This window comes from Rattus rattus, chromosome X (genome assembly GCF_011064425.1).
Source record: "Rattus rattus isolate New Zealand chromosome X, Rrattus_CSIRO_v1, whole genome shotgun sequence".
Taxonomy (NCBI): domain Eukaryota; kingdom Metazoa; phylum Chordata; class Mammalia; order Rodentia; family Muridae; genus Rattus; species Rattus rattus.
In genome coordinates this window covers 112,951,714-112,973,355 of record NC_046172.1, presented here as the reverse complement: position 1 = coordinate 112,973,355, position 21,642 = coordinate 112,951,714, and the positions used below count along the sequence as shown (strand labels likewise).

The 21,642-nt window shown below is 37.7% G+C and overlaps 1 protein-coding gene across 1 annotated transcript; it reads right to left on the bottom strand.

Moving 5' to 3' along the window:
* Window positions 1–17,985: 17,985 nt before the first annotated feature.
* On the bottom strand, window positions 17,986–18,918 carry LOC116888333 (olfactory receptor 11L1-like). The gene has a single exon (XM_032889604.1). It carries the CDS (start codon window positions 18,916–18,918, stop codon window positions 17,986–17,988), a length of 933 nt encoding a protein of 310 aa, XP_032745495.1.
* Window positions 18,919–21,642: the final 2,724 nt, after the last annotated feature.

The window sequence follows — 21,642 nt, the reverse complement described above, 5'->3', positions numbered from 1 at the left end:
ACACCCTCACCAGCATGTGCTGTCACTTGAGATTTTATCCTAGCCATCCTGACAATAAGATGTCAGTCTTACAGTCTATGTAAGTTGGAGTCTCAGAGTGATTTTTGTCTGCATGTCCCTGATGACTACAAACTTCAAACACTTCTTTAAGTGCCTGTGAGGCATTTGAGATTCCTCTGTTGAGAATTTTCTGCTTAGCTCTGTATCCCACTTTTAACTCAGTGATTTGGTTTGTTGGTGTCTAATTTCTTGAGTTCTTTATAAATTTTAGATATTAGCCCTCTGTCAGATGTAGGTTTATGAAGATCCTCTCCAAATCTGTGTAGCCTGCCCTTTTGCCCTATTGACAATGTCCTTTGCCTTACAGAGGCTTTTCAGTTTCAAAAGGTCCCAATTATTAATTGTTGATCTTAGAGCCTGAGCCATTGGTCTTCTTTTCAGGAAGTTGTCACCTGTTCCAATGAGTGCAAGGCTATTCCCCATTTTCTGTTCTATTAGATTTAGTGTATCTGTTTTTACGTTAACTTCTTTGATCCACTTGGACTTGAATTTTGTGCAAGATGATCAATTTAGATTCTCCTACATGCAGACTGCCATTTAGATCAGCCCCATTTGCTGAAGATACTTTCTTTTGTCCACTGTATGGTTTTGGTTTATTTGGTAAAAATCAAGTGTTCATAGGCATATGGGTTTATTATTGGATCTTTGATGCTATTCCATTGATTAACCTCTCTGTCTCCATACCAATACCATGCAGTGTTTATTACTGTTATTCTGTAGTACTGCATGAGGTCAGGGATGGTTATTCCTCCAGAAGTTCTTTTATTGTTCAATATTGTTTTAGCTATCCTATTTGTTGTTGTTGTTGCTGTTCCTGTTGCTGTTTTTCCTGAATGAATTTGCAATTTTTTCTTTCAATGTCTGAAAAAGTTGTGTTGGAATTTTGATGGGAATTGCATTGAATCTGTAAAATGCTTGTGGAAAGATGGCCATTTTCGCTATATTAATCCTACAGATCCATGAGCATGGGATATGTTTTTAATCTTCTGTTATCTTCCTCAATTTTTTCTTCAGGAACTTGAAGTACTTGTCATGTAATTCTTTCACTTGTTTTTTTAGAGTCACACAAAGACACTTTATATTTTTCCTTTCTATTATAAAGGGTGTTGTTTCCCTAATTTCATTCTCTTCCTGTTTATCATTTACATAAAGCAGGGCCACTGATTTCTTTAAGTTAATTTTGTATCCATCCACTTTGTTGAAAGTGTTTATCACCTATATGAGTTCTCTAGCAGAATTTTGGGGAACACACACACACACACACACACACACACACACACACACACATATTTATTACTGTATCATTCAAAAATAGGTCTACTTTCAATTCCTCCTTCCCAATTTTCATCCACTCGATTTACTCTAGTTGTTTTATTGCTCTAGCTAGAACTTCTAGTACTATATTAAATAGGCATGGAGAAAGTGGACAGCCTTGTCATGTCCCTGATTTTAGTAGAATCATTGTTTCTCTCATTGAATTTATGTTGGCTATTGGCTTGCTGTATACGGTTTCTTATTATTTTAAGCATATATTTTGACCTACATGCTTAAATGAAGAGGTACAGATTTTTCAAAGGTCTTTTACAAATATATGTTGTGAGATTATTACAAATGTCAGGGGGTGACTCGTATTTAAGTAGAATGAGGCTGCCAGTGTTCCTTCTGCTTCTTCTCTATTTTGTAGTAGTTTGAGGAGTATTGGCATTAGCTCTTTTAAAAAAAAACAATTCTGGTAGAATTCTGCTGGAAAACCATCTGTCTTTGGAGTATTTTTGGCTGAGAGAGTCTTAATGACTGCTTCTATTTCCTTGGGTATTAAAGGGATATTTAAAGAGCTTACCTGACCTTCATTTAACTTTGGTACATGGTATCTGTCGAGAAAAATCATCCATTGTGTTAAGATTTTCCAATTTTGTGGAATATAGGCTTTTGAAGTAAGATGAAATGATTCTTTGAATGTCCTCAGTATTGTTAGGTTTCCCTTTTCATTTCTGATTTTGTTTATCTTGATACTGTCTCTCTTCCTTTTGGTTAGTTTGGCTAATGGTTTGTTTATCTTGTTAATTTTCTTAAAAAACAAGCTATTTGTTTAGTTTATTCATTTTATTCCTTTCATTTTTATTATTGATTGATTTCCGCCCTGATTTTTATTTTGATTATTTCCTGCCTTCTACTCCACTTAGGCATGTTTTCTTACACTTTTCTAGAGCTTTCAGGTATATTTTTAAATTGCTGGTATGAGAACTTTCTGATTTCTTTATGGAGGCATTCTTGTTGTGAACTTTCCTTTTAGCACTACTTTCATTGTGTCCCATAAATTTGGATATGTTATACCTTCATTTTCATTAAATTCTAAAAATCCTTAATTTTTTTATTTCTACCATGACCCAGAGATATTTGAATAGAGAGTTTGTTCTGTTTCTATGAGTGTATAGGCTTTCTGGTGTTTCCTTATTGTTGAAGTTCATCTTTAACCCATGGTGGTCCGATAAAATAAAGACACTATTTACATTTTCTTGTATTTGTTAAGGTATGTTTTGTGACTGACTATATGGTCAATTTTGGAGGATATACAAGGTGCTGAGAAAATAGTATATTCCTTTGTGTTTGGGTGAAATATATTGTAAATATCTGTTAGGTTCATTTGATACATAATGTCAGTTTCATAATTTCTTCTGTTTAGTTTTTGTCTGGATGACCTGTCAGTTGGTAAGAGTGAGATGTTTAAGTCTCCCACTAATAATGTGTGGGATTTGATGTGGAATTTAGGCTTTAGCAATGTTTTATTTACAAGTGTGGGTGCCCTTATGTTTAGGGCATAGATGTTCAGAATTGAGATATCATTTTGGTAGATTTTTTTCCTTTCATGAGTAGGAAATGTGCTTCCCTGTTTTTTTTGATTAATTTTGGTTGAAAGTCTATTTTATTAGATATTAGAAAAGCTATTCCAGCTTGCTTCTTGGGTCTATTTGATAGGAAATTTTTTTCCAGCCCTTCACTCTGAGGTAATGTCTATCCTTCATTGCCAAGGTATGTTTCTTATATGCAACAGAATGATAGATCATCAACCCCCCATCAATTCTGTAAGCCTGTGTGTGTTTTTTGGGGGGGGGATTGAGTTCATCGATGATGAGAGATGTTAATGACAAGTGATAGTTACTTCATGTTATTTTGGTGTGGGTAATGTTAATGTTTTTGTATGTACTTCCATTGTTTTTGCTGGTATGGAATTACTTGTTTCATGTGTTTTCATGTATGTAGTTATTCGCCTTGGTTTGGAGTTTTCCTTCTAGTATTTTTTGTAGGGTTTGATTTGTGAATAAATATTGTTTAAATTTGGATTAATCTCTGGATCATTCTAGAGGTTATCCCCATCCCCCAACTCCTGGCAGGTACATATTTTCATTCATTCTCCTGGTCTTCTGTTGTTAATAGTTGATACTCATTATAATTCACATTTATTTGAGCTACTGTATTTTAGCATGAGAAAATATAATGTCAATAGATATTGCATTTTTTTAACTTTTTACCTGAGTGAGGTAACACATTGATAAGTTGATATTAGCCCTTTAATGTTATATAAGGACTAAGATGCTATATAGACAAAAAAATGGATTTGTCTTCAAATATATTTTTTATTTGTTTACCTAATATTCTTCAAATTTTTTTAAATTGGATATTTTTATTTTGTTTTTAACTGTTATTTTTCCCTGTTTCCTAGCCATAAGCCCTCTATCCCTCACCTTCTTCCACAAGTGTGACCCCCTCCCAAAACACCCACTTTACAACCTCCACTACCTTTCCGCTGCATTGGGGGTCCAGTGTTGGCAAGAACAAGGGCTTCTCTTCCCATTGGTGCCCAATAAGTTCATCTTCTGCCACATATTCATCTGGAGCCATGAGTCTGTCCATGCCTATGCATGGGTAGTGCTTTAGTTCCTGGGAGCTCTGGTTGGCTGTTGTTGTTGTTTTTATGGGGTTGTAAGCCCCTTTAGATCCTTCAATCCTTTCTCTAATTCCTGCAACTGGGACCCCATTCTCAGTTCAATGGTTTGCTATAGCATTTGCCTCTGTGTTGTCATGCTCTGGCTGAGCCTCTCAGACATATATCAGGCTCCTGTCAGCATGCACTTCTTGGCTTCATCAATATTATCTAGTTTAGGTATATATATATATATATATATATATATATATATATATATATATAGAGAGAGAGAGAGAGAAAGGGGCAAGGCTGTTTGCCCAGCTGGGGCAGGCTTTGAATGGCCATTCCTTCAGTCTCTGCTCCAAACTTTGTCTACATATGCCCTCCTATGAATATTTTTGTTCCACCTTTTAAGAAGGACTGAGGCATCTGCACTTTGCACTTTGGTGGTCCTTCTTCTTGAGCTTCATGTGGTTTGTGGGATTGTATCATGGGTAATTCAAGTTTTTGGGCTTATATCCACTTATCAGTGAGTGCATACCATGTGTATTTGTTTGTGATTGGGTTACCTCACTCAGGATGCTATTTTCTACTTCTATCCATTTGTCTATGAATTTCATGAGGTCATTGCTTTTGGTAGCTGAGTAGTACCCCATTGTGTAAATGTACCACATTTTCTGTATCCATTCCTCTGGTGAAGGGCATCTGGGATCTTTCCAGCTTCTGGCTATTATAAATAAGGCTGCCATGAACACAGTGGAGCATATGTCTTTGTTGTATGTTAAAGCATCATTTGAGTATATGCCAAGGAGAGGTATACCTGGTTCTTCAGGTAGTGCAATATGCAAATTACTAAAGAACTTCCAGAATGATTTCCAGAGTGGATGTATTAGTTTGTAATCCCACCAACAAAGGAGGAGTGTTCCTCTTTCTCCACATCCTTGTCAGCATCTGTTGTTACCCGAGTTTTTGATCTTTGCCATTCTGACTGGTATGAGGTGGAATCTCAGGGTTGTTTTGATTTACATTTCCATGATGACCAAGGATGTTGAACATTTCTTTAGGTACTTCTCAGCTATTTGATATTCCTCAGCCAAGAATACATTGTTTAGCTCTGTACCCCCGTTTTTAATAGGGTTATTTGACTCTCTGGCGTCTACTTTCTTGATTCTTTGTATATATTGGATATTAGACCTCTATCAGATGTAGCTTTGGTAAAAAAAAATTTTCCCAATCTGTTGCTTGTCATTTTTTCCTAATGACAATATCCTTTGTCTTAGAGAAGCTTTGGAGTTTTATGAAGACCCATTTGTCAATTCTTGATCCTTGATATAAGCCATTCGTGTTTTGTTCACTGGATGGTTTTAGCTCCTTTGTCAAAGATCAACTGACCATAGGTGTGTGAGTTCATCTCTGGATTTTCAGTTTTATTTCACTGATCTATCTACCTGCCTGTCTCTGTACCAATACCATACACGTTTTATCACTATTGCTCAGTAATACTGCTTTAGGTCAGGGATGGTGGGTGATTCCCTCAGAATTTCCTTTATTGTTGAGGATAGTTTTTACTATCCTGGGTTTTTTGTTATTTCAAATGTATTTGCAAATTGCTCTTTCTAACTCTATGAAGAATTGAGTTGGAATTTTGATGGAGATTGCATTGAATCTGTAAATGCTTTTGGCAAGATGGCCATTTTTACAACATTAATCCTGCCAATCCATGAGCATGGGAGATTTTTTTCATCTTCTGAAATCTTCTTCAAGTTATTTTTTCAGAGATTTGAAGTTCTTATCGTAGAGAACTTTCACATGCATGGTTGGAATCACACATGGAAATATTTCATTTTATTTGTGACTATTGGGAAAGGTGTCATTCCCCTAATTTCTTTCTCAGACTGTTCATTGTTTGAATAGAGGCAGCCTAATCAGTAGCATTCCTCTATAAAAGATTCAATTGGCTGAGAAAAAAATATTGAAATAACTATAATAGTCACCATTAATATAAAATATCTTGGTGTGATCTTAGCTAAGCAGGTGAGAATCATCACTATATCAAGAACTCAAGTCTCTGGAGAAAAAAACTGAAGAAGACCCCAGAAAGATCTCCCATATCATGGATCCAACTGAGATTAATATAGTAAAATGGCCATCTAATCAAAAGCAATCAACAAATTCAATGCAATCTCCATCAAAATTCCAACTCTAACTCTTTACAGAGATAGAAAACACAATTCTCAAACTTATCTGGAATAACAAATACCCCTGGAAAGCAAAAACCATTCTCAACAATAATAAAACTTCTGGGATAATCACCATCTCTGACCTCAAGCTATACTACAGAGCAATAGTGATAAAATCTGCATAGAATTAGTACTGAGAGGGGCATGTAGATCAATGGAATAGAATTGAAGACCCAGAAATGAACCTGCATACCTTTGTCACTTGATCTTTGAGAAAGGTACCAAAATCATCCAGTGAGGAAAAAAGGCATTTTTCACAAATAGTATTGGGTTTAAATGGATGTTGGCATGTGGAAAATATGCAAATTGACATTCTTATCTCCTTGTACAAAAACTCAATCCAAAGTGAATCAAGGCCCTCCACATAAAAGCAGATATGGTAAATCTAATAGATGAGAAAGTGAGAAAGAACCTCGAATACATTGGCACAGGGGAAAATTTCCTGAACAGAACATTGGTGGCTCATCCTCTAAGATCAAGAATTGACAAATGGTTGATTTAAAAAAAGAGTTGACAAATGGGACCTCATAAAAGTGCAAAGCTTCTGTTAGGCGAAGGACACTCTCATTAAGATAATACAGCAATCTGCAGATTGGGAAATGATCTTAACCAGTCCCACATCCAATATAGGGCTAACTCAAGAACTCAAGAAGTTAGACTCCAGAGAACTAAATAAACCTATTGAAAACTGACACCAAACCCTGACACTATTGGTGATGCCAAGAATTGCTTGCGGACAGGAAGCTTACATAATAGCTATCTCCTAAGAGTCTCTGCCAGAATCTGATCAATACAGAGACAGGTGCTAGCAGCCAAGGATTAGATTGAGCATGGGGTCCCCAATGGAGGTGTTAGAGAAAAGACTGAAAGAGCTGCAGAGGTTTGCAACCAATAGGAAGAACAACAAATATCAACCAACCATACAATCCAGTGCTCCTAGGGACTAAATCACCAACCAAAGAGTACAAATGGAAGCCCTCATGGTGCCAGTCACATATGTAGCAGGGTATGGCCTTGTAGGACATCAATGGGAGAAGTCACTTTTTCTGGGAGTACTAGATGCTCCAGTGTAGGAAAATTTTAGGAGAGGGAAACAGGAGTCAGTGGATGGATGTGGGAACACCCTCATAAAAACAAGGGGAGGGAGGATAGGATAGGGGATTTCTAGAGGGGAAAATGGAAAAGGGAATAACATTTAAAATATAAATAAATAGAATATCTAATAAAAATTGATTATAGATACGGAGAATTTTCAACTGAAGAGTCTTGAATGGCCAAGAATCACTAGAAGAAATGTAAGGCAAAGGACACTGCAATTAGGGCAAAATGGCATCCAACACATTGGGAAATGATCTTAATCAATCCTTCATCTGAGAGTGAACTAATATCTTATATATACAAAGAACTCAAGAAGTTAGACGTCAGAAAGTCAAATAACCCTATTAAAAGTGGGGTACAGAGATAAACAAAGAATTCTCAGCTGAGTAATATTGAATGGCTGAGAAGTACCTAAAGATGTTCAACATCCTTAGTCATCAGGGAAATGCAAATCAAAACAACCCTGAGATTCCACCGCATACCAGTTAGAATGGCTAAGATAAAAACCACAGGTGACAGCAGATGCTGGCAGGATGTGGAGAAAAGAGGAACACTTCCTCCATTTGCTGGTAGGATTACAAGCATGCAACCACTCTGGAAATCAATCTGGCAATTCCTCAGAAAAATTGAGCATTGCACTACCTGAGGAACTACCTATACCTCTCCTGGGCATATACTCAAAAGATGCTTCAACATACAACAAAGACACATGCTCCACTATTTCATAGCAGCCTCATTTATAATAGCCAGAAGCTCGCAAGAATCCAGATGCCCTTCAACAGAGGAATGGATACAGAAAATGTGGTTCATCTACCAATGGTGTACTACTCAGCTATCAAAAACAATGACTTTATGAAATTCATAGGCAAATAGATGGAAGTAGAAAATAGCATCCTGAGTGAGGTAACCAAATCACAAAAAGCCATGCATGGTGTGAACTCACTGATAAATGGATATTAGCTCCAAAATTGAATTACCCAAGATACAATCCATAGACCATATGATGATCAAAAAGAAGGACAACAAAACTGTGGATGCTTTAGTCCTTCTTAAAAGGGGGAACAAAAATATTCAGAGAAGAAGATAAGGAAAGAAAGTTTAGAGCAGAGACTGAACGAATGGCCATTTAGAGCCTGCCTCATCTGGGGATCCAACCGATATACACACAGCAACCACACCCAGATATTATCGCTGATGCCAAGAAATGCATGCTGATAGGAGCCTGATATAGCTGTCTCCTGAGAGGGTCTGCCAGAGCATGACATATATTGAAGCAAATGCTAACAGCAAACCATTGAACTGAGAACAGGGTCCCCATTGGAGGAGTTAAAGAAAGGATTGAAGGAGCTGAAGAGACATCCAACCCCATAAGAACAACAATACTAATCCACCAGAGCTCCCAGGGATTAAACCTCCACCCAAAGTCTATACATGTACAGACCCATGGCTCCAGCTGCTTATGTAGCAGAGAATGACCTTGTTGGGCACTAATAGTAGGAGCAGCCCTTGGTCATGCCAAGGATGGACTCCCCCATTGTAGGGGAATGTCAGCTGGGGAGGTGTGAAAGGGTGGGTGGTTGGGGAAGGGAAACACCCCCATAGAAGTAGAGGGGGGATGGGATAGTGGTTTTATGGACTAGAAAGGGGATAACATTTGAAATGTAACCCCCCCCAAAAAAAACAGAAATGTTCAACATCCTTAGTCACCAGGGAAATGCAAATCAAAACGATCCTGAGAATCCACCACAGACCCATCAGAATGACTAAGATCAAAAACTCAGGTGACAGCAGATGCTGGAAGGATGTGGAGAAACAGGAACACTCCTCCATTGTTGGTGGGATTACAAGCTTGTACAACCACTCTGGAAATCTGTTTGGAGGTTCCTCAGAAAATTTGACATATTCCTGAGGACCCAGCTATACCACTCCTGGGCATATACCCAAAAGATGGCCCCAACATTTAACAAGAACCATGCTCCACTATGTTCATAGCAACCTTTGTATAATAGCCAGAGAAAGCTAGAAAGAACCAGATGCCTTCAAGCGTGAGAATGGATACAGAAAATGTGGTACATCTACACAATGGAATATTACTCAGCTATCAAAAACAATGACATAAAATTCATAAGCAAATGGATGGAACTGTAAAATATCCTGAATAAAGAGTAAGCAATCACAGGAAAAACACATGGTATGCACTTGTTTATAAGTGGATAGCCTAAATGTCTCAAATTACCCTAGATGCAACACCACCTGAGCTCAATAAGGATGACCAAAAATGCAAATGGCTTCACTTCTTCTTTAAAAGGGAACAAAGAATGCCCTTGGGGAGGGATAGGGAGACAAAGTTTTAGAACAGAGGCTGAAGGAACACCCATTCAGATTCTGCCCCACATGCAGCCCATACATATACAGTCATCAAACTAGATAAGATGGATGAAGCAATGAAGTGTAGCCTGACAGGAACCGGATAGAGATCTTTCCTGAGAGACACAGACAGAATAAGGCAAATACATGAGCAAATGCCAGCAGCAAACCGAACTGAGAAGCAGGACCCCGTTAGAAGGCATCAGAAAAGGACTGGAAAGAGTTTGAAGGCTGAGACCCCCATATGAAAACAATGCCAAGCAAGCAGAGCTTCCAGGGACAAGCCACTACCTAAAAGACTATACATGGACTGACCCTGGACTCTGACCTCATAGGAAGCATTGAATATCCTAGTAAGAGCACCAGTGGAAGGGGAAGCCCTTGGTCCTGCTAAGACTGAACCCCCAGGTAATGTGATTGAGGATGGGGAGGGGAACACCCATAGAGAATGGGAGGAGGAGTGGTTAGGGGGATGTTGTCCTGGAAACGGGGAAAGGGAATAACATATGAAATGTAAATAAGAAATACCCAATTTAATAAAGATGGAAATAAAATAAAATAAAATATCCAATAAAAAAGAAAAATACTTAATATTTATTGATACTTTTGGAAAAAAGAAGGGTTATGGAGACATTTTATTACCATGTTTGGTTGGTGCTACTGATATTCAGAGGATGCCCTGAGCTACACAGAACCATACTATGTAATGTGACATATTACACAAAGCTTTAGAATCTCTCAGTGAGCTTTAATGATACTGATTTTTGGAAAAGACTTGACATTTATTGAGACCTGCACTAATGTAACAGCAGTTCTTATACTACTGTTTTTTCTGTATCTTTGACATTTTATATTCTTCTTTCTTACATGTAATGAGTTGGAATCCTTTTTATAAAAACCTATTTGTTGTAAGCTGGCACAAACATATATTTCATTATGCTGTCTGATGTGGTTGTGTCCCTGCATTTGTATATTGAAATATATATCTTTTTATTGTACCTTATTTTACCTTCAATCCTCATTTATATTTCTGTTAGGTCAATGTATTGTTTGTATCTAAATTATGTATGTAGGTAGGGAATATTATCTATGAAGTTCATTTGGCGAGAGAAGATTGGTGAGTCACAAAATACTTGTTATTAAGGGCAGTTTTGTCTCCTAGGAATGAAAGCTACTTATATAGACCTAAGAGTGAGCGACGCAGCTAGAGAATAAGTAAGGCTTGAAGTAATTGGAATTATGAGTCACTGTAGTTATAGTGGGTGGAACAAATCTGCATGAGTGAGCCACAGCACCTGAAATTTCTGCTTTGGAAAAATCATTTTTACTGTGTTCCAGACCATTCTCACCTGTGTGATAATTTGTACTCATAGCAATCCTGTAAGATAGGCATTATCATATCTTCATGTTTTATGAAAGTCAGAGGTTTATTTATTTGGGTCTCGGAAAGTAGAAATCAGTTTTCATAGTTCTCTTACTCAGTGGCAGACTTTGATGGGAGTTCAATTTGGTTAACTTACATGAAAGTTACATGCCTTTTACTACCCTGCTTTTTACCTACCCAGGGTCTCTAGAATAATGGTGGAAGGGGAAAAAAGTGATGAGCGTATTCATACCTCTGCAAGGAAATCATTTTTGAGGGGATCTGTGATCGAGGATCTTTGAATGTTTTGACTGTTTTTAATTTGTACCAAGAAACAATTTGAAACTCATAAAACTGCCTTGCATTATAATTTTGAATACAATTGGATATAAGAAATATGTAATAAGTAAAAGATTAACAGATAAAGAAGAGAAAATGGGGGTAGTTGAAAGAATAGGAGGAACTCTTTCTTGTTTGTGTGTGTTATGTGTGTGTATCCTTGTGTAGTACATGTAGTATGTGTATGTGTAGTATGTATGTGTATGTGTCTATGTGTGTGTGGGAGGATGGTTTACTTGTGGGTATATGTGTGCAGTATGTGTTTGTGTATGTAGTATTGGTGTGTGTGTGTGTGTGTGTGTGTGTGTGTGTGTGTAATCTCATTGTTCCTTGTGTATATCAAAATGAACAAAATTTAAAGAATGCCCATTTTGTGCAAGGAAGCGCAATGTAGAAAGATTTTGAAGGCACAGTGAAATTAGAACAAGAACCACCTCTCTAGGAAGTGTGGGTGAAAAAACGAAAATACTTACAGGTCTGAGACCTTCTGGAAAGGGGGACTGAAACTTGAAAGAAAAGTAGAAGTCATACTGGCAAATTGTTAGCCAGATACACTACCCAAAGGCTGGGATGAAGTCACACTTAACTCACCGAGCTAGAGTAAAGAGAGCAGAGGTATGCTGGGAGCCCAAGGAGACCGACCAGAAAAGGTTTGGGACATGCTGTGGGCGTGAATACATCCAAAGAATCAACAGGAAATGAATAAAAGATTGTGGAGCTGCCTGCAGGGCTCCAGTGAAGCCAAGATGTGGGGATTTATGCATTTGTTGATTATCCACTTTGAGCACTACCCATAGTAAATATTCAACCTAAGGCAGCCGCCTCTGCCTCTGCACCTTTCCCACTCCCGGCCCCCCAGCCAATGTTCTGTCCCATTTAATTCTAAGTTGTGAGTAATCTGAGCAACAAATTATAAAGACAGTGCATACACACACTGTTATACTAAAAATTTACAACAAAATTAATCTGACACATATTTAATGATATGCACAATTGTTATTGTGCTGGGTGGCGATGAGGCATAAATTGTAAACAGTTCGTATAAATGCCTGTAATTAGAATTACTTCCAAACAGTTAAACCAAATTCTTACTTTCTTTCCTGTTTGTCAGCCTTAGTGTATTCCTTATCTGCATCCATGTCGGCAGTACAGTGAAGGAGTTGGCATTGATCATCTTCTTCCTCTAGCACTTGTTTGCTAGAGCACAAAAACCTGGGGGAGGGTCTTTTTGTCCAATATCTACTTCTAACTGCCACAAAAGGCCTTTGTCTGAATCGTTCTAATACTGTCTTTTGCCAGAATCTGGGGGATACTCCAATCCTTTCCAGAAGGTTTCAGAAGGAATCAGAAGGAAGGTCTGCAGTAAAACAGTGGAGTAAATGAACTCTGAATCTCAAGATTCAGGACTCCAGGGGTATGTGGTTAAGGAAATAAGAGGAAAATTGGGAACATTCATTATGCCCACTTCCTCCTCCTGCCCTTGATCCCATGAAATGACTAAGTTACTTTCACAGATGTCCATAAGGGGATCGAGTGTCACTAAAACGAAAATCCTACTTCAGCCTAACCCTCAAAACATGGCCCCCACCCTAAAGACACTTCCTGAAAAACCAACGAATTCCAAGCTTGTGTTGCTTTGACTTTTGTTCTTAAAGGGGGTCTAAAAAGTCCCAAGAGAGCCAATGTATCCATGGAAACACCTATCAGTAGATGAGCTGTAGAGTCTCATAGCTAGACCTGTTCACAAACGGCAACCCATTCAATCTTGGTATTTACCTTCTCTGAACCTCAACTTCTTCATCCGTAAAATGGTAATAAACAGGTAAAAAACAGTCCTGTTTTTCAGGACTATTGGTTAGGGTTTCATGGAATCGTGTCTGTAAAACATTACCACACTGCCTGGAATAGAGCAAAATTTCATTTACCATTTGATGCATTTGTATTACTGTGGCTATGGTTGCTTTTAGCTGTAGCCTTGGCTTCCTCATTACTGTGCCTGTCCCTTTGTGTGTTTACTTCTGTAGGAAGTAGAACTGCAGGAAATGAATGTATGAAATGCTAGTGTTGAAATCTGGATGGCAAAGCCACAGATGACCTTAAATCAAACAGAACAGCACAGATGGCTCAGACCCTCATCTATATTCCATATTTGTTAGAAGAGGTTGGTGCCGACCTGGAACACACTGAATCCTGGCATTTAAAGGAGACCAAAGCCAGACCAGATGAAAATGATCATTAGAAACATTCATTTCGTCTATGGCCACCCTGAATGTGCCTGATAGTGTCTTAGCTCAGAAGCTAAGCAGGGCCAGGCATTGCAAGTATGTAGTATTTGAAAGGGAGAATGTTCACTTAATCACCAAAAATGTATTCACTGAGCCCTCAATGTGAGATCCTGAGGGCACGAATAGTACAGGCAAGATATTTTAGAAAGGGAAGGAGAATGTAAGTTAATATGTGCACAAGGGAACCAACACAGTGTATCCTCCACGCAGTGGAAGCAGCCAGGATGAGAGATGCATTCACCTCTGTGTGAAAGGTTCAGGGAAGCTTGGCTTCAGCTAGACAAGGTTTGAATTAAGTGCAGAAATGCCAAATCATAGGCAGTTAAAAAAATCTCTGAAAATCAAGAAGCTTGTTTTCCTTCCAGGTTAAATTTCAGAGCTTGCTTTGTGTGTCTCTGAAATACTATGGTTCTTGGCTTCTCTTTTAGGTTACCATTTAGCTTCATAAAAATCACCTCTACCAAATTGGTATATTAGAAACAACAAGTGACTTATGTTCATAAATAGACTCTGTGGTTCAGATATCTGGGCAGGTCACAGGGGGAGTGGCTTAAGTCTGTACCATGTCTGGAACTTTAGTTAGAAACATTTTATGACAGGCAGGGTCTTGACAACAAGGAAGAGGAATCATTTAATGATGTCTGCACTACATATTTGACTGTTCAGGCTGTATATCAAGTAGTCATACTCAGTGAAAGGCATTGCATCCTTTAGATCCCACTTTCCAATAGAAAGAATATCAAAGGATTCATTATGTGAAATGGACCTTACAGATCTCATATGAATATCATTTCCATCTCCTCAGAGACCAGTTATCTAATAATCACTGACATAGGAGAACTAGAATGGTAGTTGGGAAAAAAATTCTGAGCAGCCTCTCAGTGTGACCTGAGGGCTGGGAACCTTGGGGTAGTCCAACTTCTTATAGTGACTCTTCTAAGGTATTGTAGTACTGTGAAGGGAAGTTGGTAGCCGAGAAGAACACTTTCTATGGCCCACATGTGGAAGTTACTTCTTCTATTCTGAAAACTACTGCCCTAACCAGAATATCATTTCTTGATGCCTATGACATGCTACATTGTTTCAAGTAGTAACAATGTCAAAAGGGAAAACATTAATCCTGTTTATAGTAAGACAATTAATGAGCTTATAAGCATGTTTTAGATTCTCCTAAGTTGCTCATCTGCCAACTTGAAACCATTGACTATCCATGCAATGACTAAGTAGGTATTAAAAAAGTCCAAAGCCATTTTTCCTATCTATTTTGAGAACTTACATTGGGGCAGGCTCAGAAGTTCCAAGAGTACAGAAAAGCACATAAATATGGGCAGTTTACTAGATGATCATTATAATGATTTTGAAATCTGTCCTGAGTAGTGGTAGGTATTGGTATGTATAGGGGTGTCAACCTACATGAAGTAGTCAGGAAATATGTAGCTGATAGGAAATTTAAAGAGTGAAGGGAGTCCACTACATGGATCCAGGTCTTGCAAAGAGTATTCTAAGCTAAAGAAATACCAAATGCAAAACATTCTAAGGCACAAAAAATTTGAAAATTCAAGAAACAGAATTAATGTTCCTGGACAGAGTACCACAGAGAAAACAATGAAACAAGGTAAGTTTGACTGGTAGATGGGGGCCAAACAGGTACCATTGAATAGGTCTCTTTCCGTTATCTCTTCTTTAACTAAGAACTAGTTTTGTTTATTTTAACACTACTCACTATCAGAAGGGTGATTTATTCTCCCCAGAGAAGAAAAATGTGAGTTAGTAAAGAGGAGAGAATGTGGTTTCTACAGAAATAGTGAGTTTGAGCCAGTGTGATGATAGCATTAGAACAGCCATTAGAAGCCCTAGATGTTAGGCACCAGGGCCCAAAATTTCTGTAAAGTCTTTTCATCAATTTATATGTGAAACACATTGTTTCAAGAGCAGTTTTTCCTTGCTAGAAACTAAGGGGGTGAACTAATAATCAGCAAAACACCAGGAAACCTGCCTTCTTTTTTTTTTTTTAAAGCATTTTAAATGATCACTTCACAGTGATTTAGATAAGGTCCTGACTCATATTACTTTACTATATCAAGGGGGGGGGGGCTGATGACATCAACAAATGGTAATGGCAATAACTATTAAAATAATAATTAACATATATCAAATGCCTGTCACAAACCAGAGATGTTATGCATAATCTCCTTTAATACTCTCAGAAGCCCTAGAGATAAGGTGCTACTAGTATTTCCATTTTACATATGAGAGTTTTGAAGATCAGAGAAGCTAAGTTACTTTAAGTCATAGAGCCTGTTGCCAAAAGCAAGTGTACATGGTAAGTCAACTTTTTAAAGCATTACTAAATACCCTAATTCTTCTACATAGCAGGGAACAACTGGGTACCCTAAAATATGGTATATGGGTATATGCAGTTCTTCTAAAAGAGAAGTGTTATCTAAATTCTCATTGTTATCCAGATGCCTGGCTTCATATCAGCCTGAAGTGTGGCCCATATAAAAATATTTCCCCTGTTGAAGACATTGTCTTCATATCCTAATTAATTTTTTCCTGATAATTTCCCACAAGAGTTAAGCACCTAAACTGACAGAGTGCCATTTCGAACTTCAGTTCTCTTAGGAAAATATGGTATGTAATCTGCATCCTTAAGTACTTTTAATGAAGTGATATGCAGAAAACACCTTGCCTTTAACAGATTCTCTTACCTGATCTCTCTCAATAGGGCTCTGACTCAGGTATTTTTAAAAAAGGAGAAATCCAATTATTTATAATTACTGTGCTATAATGGATGTGTTGACTTCTCATTGGCAGATGGGAGCTACTCTGTTATGGAAGAGATGGCTTATTTTTTCCACACGGACATATCTCTCTCCACTTTTCTTCACCATACCTCTTTTCCCTGAGTGCATTATACAAGCTACAATCCAGTGTTAAAGAAGGAATTATCAGGAATTGATGACCTCCTCAACAGAAACCAGTTCTGTTCCCAGGAGGTGAGGACACTTGATTCTTCCCTGTGTTGGCTTAGATGAGCAAATGTTAAATGGATATAGGCTGTGTCTGATGTGCTATAAACGATAGATCAGTGTACAGAATGAAGAATTAACAAGAGAAATTCACGTAAAACAGTGCTTTTGTGCACAGAGTATACACTTACATAAATGTTTGTGATTACATTGATATTTGATAAATGCGCTATAGCTGAAGTCCAAATGGGTGAGAAGCACTTTGTGCTTATAAACTTCGTAACTTGTTTTTAAAAGACAATAAGTTGTCTTATGTCTGTATGTTTAAAATATTCAACACAATATCTGAAATTGGTTTATTCAACATTTTACCTTTTTTATAGTAAGCTATTAAACACAGATACCTTTTCAAAAGTTAGTTAATTTAACATGATTCCTACCTCACAAGGTTTACGTCCCCTAAATTAACTTTTCCAACCAAGAGACTATAGATATTAGAAATTCCATATGGATTTTCTATGTATCTACAATTACATGTGAATATTTTAAATTTATTCTTTTTTTTTCCCTGAGGGGAGAGCTCAGTATGAAGTCCTGCCTGTCATGTTGCTGACTATCTAAAACAAGCTCATGTCAAACTCACAGAAATCCATGTGCCTCTACCTCCCAAGTTCTGAAATTAAGGGTAAGGATAAGCACCATAACAACCAGCATTAATTTATATCTTTTGCACATGAGTTGGCAAACTCTATACATTGTACATACTAGATTGTGTGTGTTAATACACACACACACACACACACACACACACACAGAGAGAGAGAGAGAACTGTCTCCATTTTTAACTGTTGCTTGTTTTCTTCACTTACAGATATATTATAGTCTTACATGTGTATGTCTTTAAGTCCTAGAAACAATTACATAATGTGAATATTCCTGAACTGAAAATAATTTTAATCTTCAAATATTTTTACCACTCCCCCTTTTATTATGACTTTGGAGAGGAACACTCAGATTTCAATTACATTCCCTTGGCTTTTCCTTCATCTCCCCTCTCATCTAAGCCTTGTTCTCCTAAGTGAAGTTAACTAGAGTAAATGTTCCCCTAAGAAAAGTTCTCTTAAGAAAAATGAGTTTCTCTTCATTGTCAAGAAATTGTCATGTAGACACTTGAGTGCTAGCGAATTTTCCTCAGTTAATAAAACAATAGGCTTGGTGTTAGGCAAACTATGGACTCAACTCAAGTTTTTTGTTTCAAAGACTGTCTAGAGTGAATACTACGGGCATTTCAATTTTATTTATGAGTTTTCAGTATGTCATGAGCCCATACACTTTTTCAACTTTCTTTGACCAGGTATGTATGCCATTGTGTCAATTTTCGCAGAGCTACCTTCACATCCTTGTTTCTTAAGGTATAAATGATAGGGTTGGCAGCAGGGGTAAACACGGTATAGAGAAGAGAAAGCAACTTCAATATACGTTCATACTGAGGCACTGATGGGAACCCATAGACAATGCCCAGAGTCCCATAATAGAGACTGACCACTATCAGGTGGGAGGAGCAGGTGGAGAAAGCCCTCCGCTTCCCTGTGGTAGAAGGGATCCTTAGAATGGTACAAATGATGTGAATATAGGAAGCCAAGGTTAGCAGGAAGGGAGCAAGAGCGAATAATGAGGTACATATAAAAGAAGTCATTTCAGCTACTTGAGTATTAGTGCAGGCCAGTTTCATGATGGGCTTCAAATCACAGAAGAAGTGGTCAATCTCATTGGCAGAACAAAATGTTAAGCGGAAAATGAAGATCATGAGCAGGATAGGTGCCAGAAATCCAGCCAACCAAGAGGCCACTGCTAGCTGGAAGCAACCCCAGGAGTCCATGATACTAGAGTAGTGTAGTGGGTTACAGATGGCTATGTATCTATCATAAGACATTACAGCCAGGAAGAAGCATTCTGTTGCCACCAGAGAAGCAAAGAAGTAAAACTGACAAGCGCAGGCTGGAAAGGAGATAGGCACGTGAGCTGATAACAATGTCCTCAGCATTATGGGCTCAATTGTTGTTGTGTAGCCGATCTCTAGGAAGGAGAAGTGGCCAAGAAAGAAATACATGGGTGTGTGAAGAGAGCAATCAGCTGATACCACGATGAGAATTGTAATGTTGCCCAGGAGAGTTGTCACATAAATGGCTAGAAATAGCCCAAAAAGAACAAACTGAAGGCCATGAAGATCACCAAAACCCAAAAGAATTATTTCTGAAATTTGAGTCATATTTTCTTCTTCACTGATAGCCATGATTTGGACCTAAATGGATAAAAATTTAAAAAAGAACAATTGATCAAATACTAATTGAAGAAAAAAGTCAAAGTGTTGGGAGGCTTTCTCCATATCAAGTCTAATTGGCTTCTTCAGGGTTCTGAAACTTAAAGTGATTGAGCAAAGTCTCTCAGGAGTCATTTAGAAAGTTAATCCACGTTTCAAATTGCCCTATTGTATTTAGAAAGTGACTGTGGCCCATAGATATGCACATTTCCTAACATTCATTTGGAAAATAAGAGGTAGCATACAATCATTGGTAATCTTACTTTGTTTTTCTTTTCTTTTTTTAAATTCCTGTGGGTGGTACTATCTCAATCATTAATAGTTCTTGTCCTTTTATGTAAAATGAAAGCTTTTATTTCCTGTTTTTTCTTTTTTCTTGTTTTTATTTTTCCTTTTTAATATATTATTTTTTCACTTATTCAATTTTACATCTCACTCACTGCCCTCCTTCTGGTCACTGCTTTCTACAATCCTTCCCCCATCCACCCTCTCCTTGTCCTCTGAGGAGGTGGGGTATAACCACACCCTGGAACATCTAATTTCTGTGAGGCTTGACACATCCTATCCCACTGAGTCCACACAAGGCATCCCAGCTAGCAAAACATATCCCATGTACAGGCAACAGCTTTTGGGATAACTGCCACTCTAGTTGTTTGGAACCCACCCACGTGAAAGCTAAGCTGCACATCTGCTACATATATGCTTTCCGCCATCAACTTCTGGTGGCATGTAAATTCCCAAAAGAAAAAAAGTTGCCCATAGAAGAAGTTTGAACTACTTACTATGAGTGTAACAAGTACACAAAATAGAAATACACTATATATGCATAGTGAAAGAAGGATATTTTGCCTGAGGTGGTCAAGAAAAGACTAAAAGACATGGTACCTAAGAAGCAAAGGAAAGGGTAAGGCAAGCATTTGAAGTGAGGATAAAGGTGAGCATTCTAAACAATGTACTAGGCCTTGAACCAGGGAAAGTATAATTCTTAAAAATCTAAACTAAACCAAGTAAACCAGAGAAAGAGATATAGAGAGAGCTAAAAATTATAGTGATGGAGATGGATAGGGAGATAGAGTATGTGTGAAAAAGAAAGAGAAGAGGAGGACCAAAAGTATTTGGAGGAGAAGAAAGGAAAAAGGAAGATGGGGAAGAGTACAGCATATGATATAGTTTCTTATAGGTCATGCTAAATAAAGTATATGTAAGTGCTTATGAATCCATGGGAGGATATTAAGCAGCAATTTTATCTCCTGCATGGTTTTAAACACTTTTGATGCTATGCAACGAATAAACCAGAGCAAGAGTTTCACAGAGGATCCAAACTAAAAGGCTATGCAGTAGATGGTATGAGACCCAATAGAATACCCGATTGCCAAGAAGAAAGAAAGAAGACAAACTGATGTGTTTGAGAGGTAGAAATGTGACAATTACTAACATTAGATGTGAAGAGTACAGGAGAGGTGAATGATCAGAAATGAGTTGCTGTGTTTCCGGTTTGAATAACTGGTGCCATTTACTTAGATAGTTAAGTTTGCATGAAAGGAAAGTTCCAGGGAGTCTGAGACGTATGTGAAAATCTGTGTAAGGAGGATCACACAGCCAAATTTGTATGCAATCTAGAAGAGAAGTCAAGACTGGGACATGAATTTAGAAGTAATCTGAATATGAATAATATTCAAAGAAATTGGACTGGATGGCATGATCTACAGAAGGATTATAAAATACAGAATGCTTAACACAGTGCTTTGACTTTTTCTTTCATTTAGGTTAAGCAGGAAAGAAGAAAGATGGGGAGATTGAAAAGTCAGAGATGTGAGATTGAAACCCAGGAGGAAATAGAATAAGAAGATTCACATTGCAGGAAAAATATCATACTTAAATTTGTTGTAGGAGTGTGAGGGAAATAAATTCATCTTTTAAACTGATTACGTGAATAACTAATGAGAATGATAGAGATAGAAGTGAAATGGGCGAATTGGTTAGGAACTGTACAGAGATAAGCACTACCCTACCTTTTCAATGCTGGTAAGGATGGCCCACAATAAAGGGAGGGAAGGTGCATAAATAAATGAGGTGGTAATTTGAGGTTGTGCAATTTTGTAGAAAGTAAAAGAGAATGGAATATAGAGCCCAAGTGGACAGGAAGTGACTCAGGAAGGTCCACCTTATATTGTTGTTGTCTTAGTCAAGAGGAAGGGCACAGGAAATAGTCACTGCTAAATTGTTACATTTAATCTTAGGGAGATGTCTGAGTTTGCATCTGCAGTTTGTGTTCCTCCAGTAAAATGTTACAGGTCATTCTGTAAGGGATGGGTGAATGTATGTGGGAGGCTTGAGGGCAAAGGAAAGCTTTAAAACAGTCAGGCCCGGAAGTTAGGCTATTTGCCATATCCCAGTAAAAGAAACCCTGATTTTCAGGCAGTATTGAGTGGTTATTTGATATTTGAGATCATAGATTAATAACATATAGCTAAAATGAACCCATTTATCTAGATCCTTGATAGAAGTTGAGCGTAGATATGTTGGAGTTCAGCAGGGCATGAATATTATTAAAATGTGTTGTATGAATCTCTGATATTCTCAAAACATAAATGAAAACTTATCACTAAGAAAATCTTTGGCAATACTTAGCTGCTGGGATTGCAAAGAAAATATTAGGTTAAAATCAGTCTG

Excerpts from the sequence above, each read along its gene's own strand:
- LOC116888333 (XM_032889604.1), bottom strand. The coding sequence starts at position 18,918 with ATGACTCAAATTTCAGAAATAATTCTTTTGGGTTTTGGTGATCTTCAT.